This window comes from Mesoplodon densirostris, chromosome 4 (genome assembly GCF_025265405.1).
Source record: "Mesoplodon densirostris isolate mMesDen1 chromosome 4, mMesDen1 primary haplotype, whole genome shotgun sequence".
Lineage (NCBI taxonomy): Eukaryota > Metazoa > Chordata > Mammalia > Artiodactyla > Ziphiidae > Mesoplodon > Mesoplodon densirostris.
Window position 1 is genome coordinate 39,205,248 of NC_082664.1, and position 12,600 is coordinate 39,217,847.

At 37.9% G+C, this 12,600-nt stretch overlaps 1 protein-coding gene across 1 annotated transcript in view; it reads right to left on the bottom strand.

The window, feature by feature from the left end:
• Positions 1–12,600, bottom strand: part of SYNE2 (spectrin repeat containing nuclear envelope protein 2) — a 345,609-nt gene that overhangs the window by 239,590 nt on the left and 93,419 nt on the right. Inside the window, exons 8-10 of the mRNA XM_060096039.1 lie at positions 8,463–8,659; positions 2,481–2,581; positions 656–757 (exon numbers count right to left, since the gene is read on the bottom strand). Coding sequence (XP_059952022.1) covers positions 656–757; positions 2,481–2,581; positions 8,463–8,659 — 400 coding nt within the window. The remainder of the gene's footprint in view (positions 1–655; positions 758–2,480; positions 2,582–8,462; positions 8,660–12,600) is intronic.

Sequence of the window (12,600 nt, forward strand, 5' to 3'; positions counted from 1 at the left end):
AAGCCCTGAACTGTAATTCTGGGATGGCTCCATTTCTGATTTCCTAATCTTTTTCCCTTCAATATTCATTCTGAAAAGCATGTTCTGCTCTAGACCTGGGATTGGAAAACGTGTACTATAAGATAAGTAAGATAGCAAACATATTGGGCTTTGTGGGCCATATGGTCTCTGCTGTAACTATTCAACAATGTGGTGAGAATGCAGCCACAAACAATACTTTAATGGGCATGGCTCTCATATAATATATATTATAATATGTAATATATAATACATAAGATAATGTATCCAATAACAATGTATTTACAAAAACAGGTGCTGGGGCCCAGAGACCAGTTTGCCAGTCCCCACTCTAAAACCTTACTACTCAAAGTTCTCTAAGGGCCACCAGCATCAGCACCATCTGGGAGCTTGTGGGAAATGCAGAATCTCAGGCCCCATCCCAGAACTACTGAGTTAGAATCTGTATTTTAACAAGATTCCCCAGGTGATTCCTATGCACATTAAAATTCGAGAAGCTTGGTCCTTCTAACTCAACACTAAAACTTGGAGTTAATTTAGTATTTAAACAATTAACTCTGTAAGTTTTTTTCTAAAAACACCCTACTCTTCCCCAAGAGTAAACTACAAATAAATTACTGTTTAAAGTCATACTTACTTCATACTTCTTACAGTAGGTCTCATTTTCTGAATCCGTTAGCATTTTCTGTAGCTTTTTCTCTTGCAGAGTTAACCAGACCATAGCATCTTTCACCTTTCCCTGTAATTCACACACACACATTTAAAACTCTAGCCTAAATATACTTTGTGATTTTTTTAAACAATAAAATTAACAACTTCAAACATCAGTGAAATAGTGTAATCACTACACACCAATGACTCATTGTGCCAAAGAGGAATTTTGCCTGTTCATGTAACACCTTAAACTTTAAAATGGATTGAAACTACCATCTGAATATAACGTGCTAAAGAAACAGGGCAAGCAAGCCCCTATTTTTTTGGCTTACCCACTTTCATTATTCTTCCATTTTAGAGAACATTATTCTGAATTATTTATTTATAGTAGGCATTTCAGAATACTGCTTTCCAATAAATCTAAACATGGGTTAACAGATGTTTACATCTACTAAATATACTGACATCAAAAATATCTTGAACAATTTAAAGATCCTAAAAATAACACTACTAAAAGCTTTGGTTAAGCTATCCTATGGAATTGGGCAACAATTATTTCTTCTTTAGATTCTCGTTTAGGCGGTAAGCTTGCACACATTTGGAGGCAAATTTTACAGGGAGAGGATAACGCAAAAGAAATTGCATCTTATTTCCATTCTCCTTTAACCTTCCTTTACTTTTTTCCTTCTATTAAGCAACAGTGCTTTCTATATATTTTTGCAACTGATTTCATGGACAGTTGAATTTTTAGTTTTATTTTTTGATAAGAAAATTAATTAGAAAACAGGAGCTCCTCAGCAGGTCAGAAATAAGTGAAGTGTATTATAAGCCCGTGTCTCAGCTTGAGTCTCTCTTCCAGAGTCAGCAACAATCTGGCTTGGTGCCTCAAACATAACAGTTGGAAAAACATAGGCCTAAATTTTATGTCAAAGCAAATGTGATAATATGACTACATGTTTACATGTCTGAGGAAGTAGTTTAAATTTTAAAATAATATTCAAAAACATTTTACTAAACTCACAGCACTCATTCATCTTTATAGATGCAGAAAAAATGTTTATTTTCAGCTCAGTGATTTTTAAGAAATTTCCACCCACAATATTCTGTGCAACTGACTGAAAGTCAAAGGAAAAAATTGAATAAACAAATGGCAGTCTGATGGTAATTCAACAGTATCTCAACAAACAAGGATTAAGAGTGGAACACAATGCTTCTGTTTATATGGATTATATGATTCCATTTATACTAAGCTAAAGAACAGGTAAAATGGAAATATGCTAAAATTAGATTGTGATGATGGTTGCACAACTATGTAAACATACTAAAAACCATTGATCGTAAATTTTAAATGACTTAATTTACAGTATATGAATTGTATCTCAATAAAGCTGATAAAAATTACAATAGACAAAAATCTGATATCTCTAGACTTTTTTAAAAGCCTGCTAAACTTAATTTGTCCTATATAGTACGTATCTAAATGCTGTTTTAGATAATTCAACAAAGTTTAATAAACTACCACTTTTAACTTTAAAAAACCAAGCAAAACTAATCTATAGTGAAAGAAATTGGAATATTGGTTGCTTCAGGTGGAGGAGTACAGACAGAAGAGAGGCACAATGGAACAATCTGGGTAATAGAAATGTCTTACGTCATGATTAAAGTATGGTTATATGGGGTGTGCATTTGCCAAAACTCATTGAACTGCACATTTGAGTTCTGTGTGCAAATTATGCCTCAATGCCAAAAATTAAACTATTAGTAGGGTACAAAAAAAATGAGCTTGATTTGTACTTATAAAGACATACCTGGGCTTTATCTCCAGTCCCAGGTACAGCCTTTGAATACTGCAGAAACTGTGCCACATAGGTCATGATTGACTTTTCATCAGGATTAACAACATCCACATCTGCAAGATATGCCACACTATCAGTCAGCTATAGGTGTGATTTACTATAATTAATACTCAAGAACAGTATTGAAATGAACTTGAAATGAACCAAAATAGTCAACCAGCCAAGCAATCTCTGCTCACTCACCCTTGCACCAAGGTTATGCAGTGGTTAAGAGCTTAGATCCAAAGTGAGATGGAGCTGGGTTGAATCCTGGCAGGAGTATTGCACAGCCTCAGTTTCCTAATAATAAAATGTCACTGTATATGTTGTATGTATGAGGGCATGAGTAGTCAGGGAAGGTGGATAGGAGAAAGGTAAGCCTTCCTCTTTCTGGTGACACAGTGCAGAAAGTCCTCCAGGAATGCAGAAACATAGAGCAACTGGAATCCACTCCTGACACATTGGTCTCAGCATTTGTGCAGTAAAGCATTTCCAAAAGTATATGTTGTATACAAGATTTGTTCAAGACATCCACAAGATTTTATTCATTCATTTGTGGAGCAAATACATTTACTGAGAGCCTTCTATGGACCAATCTTTGTTTTGCATTAAAAGAGCCCATGGTGGGCCTCCCTGGTGGCGCAGTGGTTGAGAGTCCGCCTGCCGATGTAGGGGATACGAGTTCGTGCCCCGATCTGGGGGGATCCCATATGCCGCGGAGCGGCTGGGCCCGTGAGCCATGGCCGCTGGGCCTGCGCATCCGGAGCCTGTGCTCCGCAACGGGAGAGGCCACAACAGTGAGAGGCCCGCATACCGCAAAAAGAAAAAAAAAAAAAAAAAAAAAGAGCCCATGGTGAAATAAATTTGGAAAATGCTGATTTAAACAAAGTTAAAAATATTATAAATTCATTAAGTACAGAACATCTCCAGGCATATAATAAATTAAGTAGATCACAAAATCACAAAGAAGAGATTACAATATGTTACAGACAAAATGAACACTTAATTTGGGGATGTCTTTTGCTACTCCACCAAAACAACCAATGATGATATTGACAAGGAAATCTGTGTTTATTTATTAATTCTGTTAAATGCAATTCAACACGTATTTATAGAGAGCCAACAAATGCAGGTCACAAGCAGGATATGTAAGACTCAGTCCTTGCCCTTATGGGCTTATGTTTCATCCCTTCATTCAGCAAGTAGATGCTAGACCCTTGAGTAGATGCTAGATGCCTTAAGACATTATCTGCCCCTTGAGGAGCCTGCAGTTAGGAGAAAAACAAATAAACAAATACAACACACTATGCATGCTTTAGCAAGCATGTTTACTGGGCCCAGTGAGTGCTCTAAGTCAGTTGAGGGAGGAATTGAATCTAATCTATAACCAAATGATAAAACCCAAGGCAGTAAGCACATTAAACATATCAATAAAGAGCTGGGAGTAGGGATTCCATAAAGAAAGGATCCCTAAGAGTTAAGTTATTCTATCTTTTATTGAAAAAAGTATAAATATCAAGAGATACATAAAATAATGATACTGGCTTAGCTGGATACCTCTCTTTTAAATTTTCTCATTGTATATGAGGCTATGCATAATGATTAAATGTGTTAACAAAATTGTGTCAAAAGATAATTCTCTTATTCAAGTATGACTGTGGTATTTGGTTTGCATAAATAATCATGATGGGGACTTCCCTGGTGGTCCAGTGGTTAAGAATACACCTTCCAATGCAGGGGACGCAGGTTCAATCCCCAATCGGTGAACTAAGATCCCACATGCTTCGGAGCAACTGAGCCCGTGCGCCCCACAACTACTGAGCCTGCATGCTCTAGAGCCCGCTTACCGCAACTAGAGAGAAGCCCGCACACTGCGATAAAAGATCCTGCATGCCACAATGAAGATACCGCGTGCCGCAACTAAGACCTGATGCTGCCCAATTAATTAATTAATTAAAAAAATTAAAACTAAAAAAAAAGGTCCCCCCTCTCTTTAAAAAAAATCATCACGTATTTCATGTTTTTGAGCTATTATTTAAGCTATGTAAAATGAATTATGGGCAATCATTTACAAAGTGGAAATTTGTTTTCATTAAATTGTCTGTTCCACTAATTGCCTAGTTATTTTCACATACTAAAATAGAGAAAATAGTTTACACTAATAATAAAGACTTGGTGAATCACAATGAAAGAAGTGTTAAAAGAAAACACAGAAATAGGGAATAGAGCACAGCATGGGGGGAAATGAAGAAATTTTGAAAAGATTAATGAAAAGACAAAAAGGTTCTTTCTTTTTTGGGCAAAATAAAAGGGGGGGGTGGAAAGGAGGGAGAAAAAACAAAGAGATGGGGGAAAGTTAAACAAGCAGAATTATTAACAAGCAACATGAAGCCAAACTAATGACAAACCTGATATACAGAAACATGAAATCATTAGGCTAACTGTGAACTTGGGAATATCACATAATTAACTCTTATAAAAACAACTGAGGTCCAAAAAGGCTAGAAACCAGTAGCAACAAGCACACCTAGCACCCAGATCTTGGTTTCTAATACCATTCTTCAGTAAAAGGAACCAGGGCTCCTTGGAGGAATGGTTGATCCAAGACTACAGTAGGAAGTATACAAGATGAGCCTGGAGCATCTTGTAGTGCCAAAACAAACAAGCCAACCCCACACTGAGGATATGGCAAAGGAGCACAGGAGCTGACTGAAAGAGCTCTCAATAGCCAAAACTCAGAGGTATAAAATTTTTTTTTAATTTGAGCAATAAAATAAACAAAGTAGCATTGGATTACAACCCAAAGTATAAAAAAAATCCATGAATCTACACTGATACAAATAAATAGTTGGATAAGTAAATAAATGGAGGAGAAGAGACAAATCTCCTGTGCAGAATTCCAAACAATTTATGTAGCTAAACTGCCCTCAAGGAGAGTGAGCATAACTCTCCTAAGTGTGGGCTGTGCATAGTGACTTCCCTGCAAAGAGTACAGTACGGAAAGGGGGGAAACAAAGAGTAACTTCACAGTGGGGAAACCTGACAAACACTATCTCAGCCAGGCGATCAACGTCAACAACAACAGTGATGTCAAGTTGGCATTAAGAGAAAAAGCATAACACAAATTCCAGCATCTACAAAATACCTGACCAGTAATCCTCAAAACTGTCAAGTCATCAAAAATTTTTAAAAATGGTCTGAGAAATTGTCACAGTCAAGAGGAGCCCAAGGAGACATGATGACTAGATGTAACATATCCTGGATGGGATCCTGAAGAGAAAAAGGGCATTAGGGGAAAACAAAGAAAATGTGAATGGAGTATTGCCTTTATTATATCAATACTGGTTCATTAATTGTAACAAATATACTGTATTAATGTAAGATGCTAACAATAGGGAAAGTTGGGTGTGGGGTATATGGGAACCTACTGTACTGTCTTCCCAATTTTCCTATAAATCTAAAACTGTCCTAAAAAATAAAGTATATCTAAAAATAAAAAATTTTTGTCATTATTTTTAACAATAAGTGCTACAACATGGATGAACTTTGAACATTCTGCTAATTTAAAGAAGCCAGGGACTTCGCTGGTGGCGCAATGGTTAAGAATCCACCTGCCATTGCAGGGGGCATGGGATCGAACCCTGGTCTGGGAAGATCCCACATGCTGCGGAACAACTAAGCCCATGTGCCACAACTACTGAGCCCGCGTGCCACAACTACTGAAGCCCGCATGCCTAGATCCTGTGCTCTGGAACAAAGAGAAGCAACCGCAGTGGGAAGCCTGCTCACCGCAACGCAGAGCAGCCCCCGCTCATGCAACTAGAGAAAGCCCGCATGCAGCAACAAAGACCCAACGCAGCCAAAGGTAAATAAATAAATTTATAAAATAAATTTTAAAAAAATAAGCCAGTCACAAAAGACCACATATTGTATGATTCCGTTCATGTTAAATCTCCAGAATTGGCAAATCTATAGAGACAGAAAGTAGATTAGTGGTTGCCTAGGGCTGTGTGGGGGGATGGGGGATGGGGGAAATGGGGAGGGACTGCTAATGGGCTCGGGGTTTATTCTGGGGGGTGATGAAAATGTTCTAAATTTGATTATGATGATGGTTGCAAAATTTTGTGAATATACTAAAAACCATTCAATTGTACAGTTAAATGGGTAAACTGTATGGTATGTGAATTATATTTCAATACAGCATTTAAAACCAGAAAGGTTAAGTGACAAAGCCACAGTCAGTCAGTGGTGTGCTCACAGCAGCTTGAGAGCTGATTGTTTAACAATTGACTTATGAAACTGCTGAAAATTTTAGTCAGCATTAAAATTTAAATTCTATAAATGCACAATTACATACATTATATTAAACCAAAGGTAATAAATACTTAAAACACATCACTTCCCAAGCATTTCACTGCATTTTACTAATATCCACACCTCTAAGGTTATGTCTATTGTATCTGTATGATAGAAATTATAATGGTGTGCTACTGTGCATCTTTTCCCAATGTATTCAGTGACTTCACATTGGTGGCAAGATTTATACCACAGAAAATCAGCAGATGAGGGCTTGATTTGCTGTTTTGTTGAGTGCCAAGAAAAGGATGGAGATATTGTTAACAATGCAGGTTAATCTTAAAAGCATGTCCTGTCTATAGCTGTCAAATTGTGAATGGAACAAAAATCGAATTCTTCCAGTATTCTCCCAGCAAAGAAGTCATTCACATCACTGAAGAACAAGTGCAGATCTGACATACCTCTTTGCTGTTACACTTACTCATTAATGCAAAGGAAGTTATCCACCAACACGCATGTCAGAACTGCACTGGTTCAGCAACTGCACCTTAAGTTGGCTACAGATTGATACAAGAGTTTGGCAAAAATCAACAAAAGCATTTGGGGGCTATATGGAAGTTATAATAAAGTGCATCATATATTTTATTATTATTTGTAAACTGTGTGCTACACATCATTTATGTTTGTAAAATTTATAATAGACATGTATATGTACACACACACACTGTTTCAGAGAGCCTAACATTAAACATTGACCTACACACCCCTGTTGTAGAGCTGAGACTAGAATTTGTATCTCTTGACCTGTTAGTTCATTATAACTTTCACTAACCCTACATGCCTTTTTTATGACCTTACTGGGTTTTTTTTTTTTAGCAAGCTTTGGGCAAATTATGAAACAACACAATCCAAAGTAAAGTTCTTTTCCAGAAGAATTGAATTATTTAAATCTTAATTTTATGAAGTTAAAGTATAACCTGATAATTATCTCTTTGAATATAGACAGTATTTAGGATTTCGCTTATGTTGTTAACAATCCAACAAAATTATTATTATTATTTTGGCCGCTTCGTGTGGCATGCGGCGTGCAGCACACGGGATCTTAGTTCCCTGAGAAGGGATCAAAACTGCACCCATTGGAAGCGCACAGTCTTAACCACTGGACCACCAGGGAAGTCCCTAACAATCCAACAAAACTGATTTAGCACAATCAATGGCAAAGCTGAGCCAGCCATAGAGAGAGAAAAAACAGAAAAAGCAGTTTCTGTCCTCATAGAGGCTCAGCTTTAACCAGGGGGAGGGACTAGGAAAGGGGACATAGATAACCCACTCAAAGAAATATCTTACTTGAGATATTTTAGAAAAGAATAATAGAATCAAGGAGGACGAAATATAGAACACAATAAAAGAAAATTAAGACAAAGACTCAAAATTATTCCCCAAAACAGCATCGTTTGGTTTCAGCTGTGACATCCTCCCTGCAATTACTGAGGTTAACTAACTGGCAGGAATTCTTAATTTCATGAAACTTAATAAAGAGTTTAAAGTTAAACCCTTCAGGACTAAAATATAATGCTGTTATGTTTGCTCATATGTGGGTACTGTTTTCAAATCCACTTCACACTGGACATTGTTTTACAAAGAAAGAAGCTTCTTTACCTTCTGGTTCCAACATTTTGGGGATTTTTAATTCTCGTTCTGCAATTCTGAAGGCCTCTTTCAGATTGTCTCTGTTGGATCTATGCTTCACACTCTTCATGTCGATCAGGTCTGGTCGCAAGGCATGAATGACAGCCAAAAAAGCCATCCCATTTCTCCAGCTTGCCTTAAAATCTGTCACCCTGACAGACTCAAACCTATGACAAAAGAATAAAAACACGATAAACACTATCTAAAAGACTACATCAGAGCACCTCCACTCTATTCATCAGGAATTAAAACTAATTTCTGCCAATCACATAAATCAAATCAATCCTTCTAGGAATATATTTTATTTGAACCATGGGGTCAAATTAAAGTAAAATGCCAAGTGTGATGAGGCTCGCGACGCTCCAGAGCACTGCTTCTCAAAGCGTGGCCCCGGCAGCAGCAGCGTCACGTGGCTGTACGTGCTCGAAATGCAAATTCTCAGGCCCAACCCCAGGTCCACTGAATCACACTCTGGAAATGCGCCTGAAATCTGTCTTACAAGCCCTTCACGTGACAATTCTCACTCGAGTTTAATGCTCTTCATTCAGCAATCCGTTGGCTCAAGACTAAGCTGGGCCTCTACTAATTGTTAAATTCCTTTCACTAGAGGGACTAATTTTATTTCTCACTGGAAACAATTAAATGATACATTGTGCCAAGTCAGTGGCCAATAGCTCATTGAATAGATAGACCTTGTCACTACTCTGCTTAGAACCGGTCATCAGGAATGAATGCATAAACAAAATGTGGTGTGTTCATACAATAAAATATCATTCAGCCCTAAAAAGTAAGGAAATTCTGAGATATGCTACAACATGGATGAAACTATTTTATTATTATGCTGAATGAAATAAGCCAGTCACAAATGGACAAATGTTATATGATTACACTCTCTTAAGGTACCAAACAGAGTGAAATTCACTGATAAAGAAAGTAGACCTCTGGTGGCCAGGGGAAGGCTGAGGGGAGGGAGGAATAGGGAAGGGAGGTGTTAGATACAGAGTTTCAGTTTTGCAAGATGAAAAAAGTTCTGCAGACAGATAGCAGGTATGGTTACACAACTGTGAATGTACTTAATGTCACTCAACTGTACTCTTAAAAACTGTTAAAGTGGTAAATTTTGTTATGTATATTTTATCACAATAAAAAAGTTATTTAAAGAAAACCCATCATAGCTTGTCATTATATTTAGAATAACATCTCACAGTCTGGCCCACAAGGCCAGACAAGCTTTGTTTCCTGCTTACCTCTCCTACCTTTACATCTCTCCTCTCTTACAATGTTGCAGTATGTGGCTAGACCATACTGACTCCATTTTGTCAGCTCCATCTTAGGCCCGCAGTCCTACCCCCTGTTCTCTCTGCATGACCAAGCTTTAGCCTGCTCACAAGGAATGTGCCCAAGCCAGATAAGTTCCCCATCTGATATGAAAACTGCAAGAATGCCTTTTGCTGACACAGATGGTTAATGGTCATGAGACCCCAGGGAGAGGAAAAACCCCTGGTTCCTGTTGGTGCAGACATACTTCTCCTTTCATAGTCAGATTCTGTTTTAGCTTTGGCCCCTTTAAATCTCCCTGTATCCCTTTTGAGGGCATGGAGTGAGTGCAGCTCTGAATGCCTCTGGATCCTTGTCCGCCTGATCCTGCCTATAAGTTATCCACAATAAATTTCATAACTGCACTTTATGGAGTTGTCTGTTTCATTCTTCAGCCTTAAAGTTCCTTCTCAGTTCAGAGGACATTATTCAATATCTCCACCTTCCAATATGCAGTAACATTGGCTTCATTTCTTCTTCTCCACAGCCTTTTTAATCCTTCTGCCTGGACACTCTTTCTCCCAGAGATTCATACACCTAAAGCCTTCTCCTTCAGGTCTCAGCTCAAAGGTCTCCTCCTCAGAAAGACGTACACACTACTATATGTTAAATAGATAACCAACAAGGACCTACTGTATAGCACAGGGAACCATATACTCAATATCTTGTAATAACCTATAATGGAAGAGAATGTAAAAAAAGAATATACATATTTATATATATATGTATAACTGAATTACTTTGCTGTACATCTGAAACTAACACAACATTGTAAATCAACTATATTTCAATAAAAATTTTTAAAAAAAGAAAGGCACTCCATGACCACCTACAATAAGGGCACCCTCTTCCTATCCTTGACATTCTCAACCATATCATAAGTCCATCCTAACTTTATGGCCAACTATAATTATCATATTTATTCATGTGTCTTTCCCACTAAGGTGCAAGCCCCTTGAGAAAAGGGGCCCTTTCTTTCTTGCCCATCATGTTAGACTCACCCACCCTGCAAACAGTGCCTGACATAAAAAGGTGCTTAACATATATATCTCAAACCACTCAATTTGTGTTCAATAAGAGATCACTGAAGATTTTGTAAAAGCATATAGTTGCCTACAAAATGTGGGAAATATTCAAGAACAACTATAGTTTCCTTTAATATCCCATAAAAACACAAGGAAATTCAATGGACTAATTTAAGTATACATCAAAAGTATACATGATAAAAGCTACTCAAGAAATAATCTGCTTCAGATGACCTGGGCTTTCCTGGATCCCTTAGGAAAAATGCCTAAACTATGATTATGACAAACTACATAGTAGGCAGTGATTTTCAGGTCGTTTAACAAACACACATATGGTGCCCGTTGTGTCCAGAAACTGTTGCAAATGTTTTTTTTAAAAAAACACAATTCTTGTAATGCACATAATAACCCTATGAAGTGTTAGTACTGTCCACGTTTTATGATTAAGGAAACTTGAACACAACGAGATTAAGTGTCTAAGGCTACCAGTTAGAAAGTGCTGGGAGCCAGAATTCAAAACCTGGTATTCCACCTTCAGTGTGCGCGTGTAAGTACTCAACTAAATTGATGGCTACGGGGGGTGGCGGTGGGGCTGAGAGCGGGGCCGGACCCACCAGAGCGCTAAGAGGGCCAGAGCCGGCTCAGGGTCGACCAGCAGGCACCACGCTCCATACAGCACCAGGCTGGGAACTCAGCTCTGCCCTGAGGGGCCAAAACAAGTGCCATACAGAACGTGCTGCTACCGGGCCTTGGAGAGGGCGGGGCTGGCTCCAGAGTGACTGGCAGGGTCTAGGCTCATGCAGACATCACAAATGGGGGCCCAATTCATCTCCTTCAGAAATAAAAAAAAATACCACATATTTCTTACAACATAGCCTTACATCTGAGCCCTAGAGAATCACAGAATATTCAAACAAAAGTCACCCAGTAATACCACCAATGACAGCCAAAACTAGAATAAACTCCTGACGAAATACTTAAGAATTACCTACTACATCTTAGTACGTTTAGCATAAACTCTATAGTTGAAAAATAAGGACGGACATGGGGAAAAGGTAAACCTTGGTAAAATATATGGACTTTGAAAGGGTTTGAAGCGTATTTAAGCATAAGTGAAACAAATCTGAATATGGTGTAATAATGCTCTTCACACATGCTATATTTTGGATTTTAAAAATTTAGGAAACTGAAGTAAAATTATCTCCAGGAAATTCAAGAAAAAGTTCATTTAATATACTTAAAACCTGTAAGATATGCATGTATATTTGTGTCCCCTCACAGAATACAGAGGATGAATGACAACTACAGAAAGTTAAGGCAGAAATTAACATCTTAGCCTTTCATTAGGAAGCAGTTACTCAGAAGGCCAACATTTGAGAGGGCTTAGCAACATTTTTATGCCTCTGTTTATCTGGACAATGCTATGATGTGACAAAGAATGCCTTTTGAACTCTATAGGTCTTTTTGTGGTGGATCTCCTGCATCCTAATTCCTTATTTTCCTAAACTCCATCCAAGCAGTTGGCTAAATTGAAAAAGTAAATGTATCCCAAGAGCAGAAAACATTTTCCTATGTAAAAAAGAAATTATAGTGGGAGGAATTGGGAGACTGGGATTGACACATATACATTATTGACACTATGTATAAAATAGACAACTGATGGGAACATACTGTATAGCACAGGGAACTCTACCTAGTGCACTGTGGTAACCTAAATGGGAGGGAAGTCCAAAAGGGAGGGCATAACTACATGTGTATGGCTGATT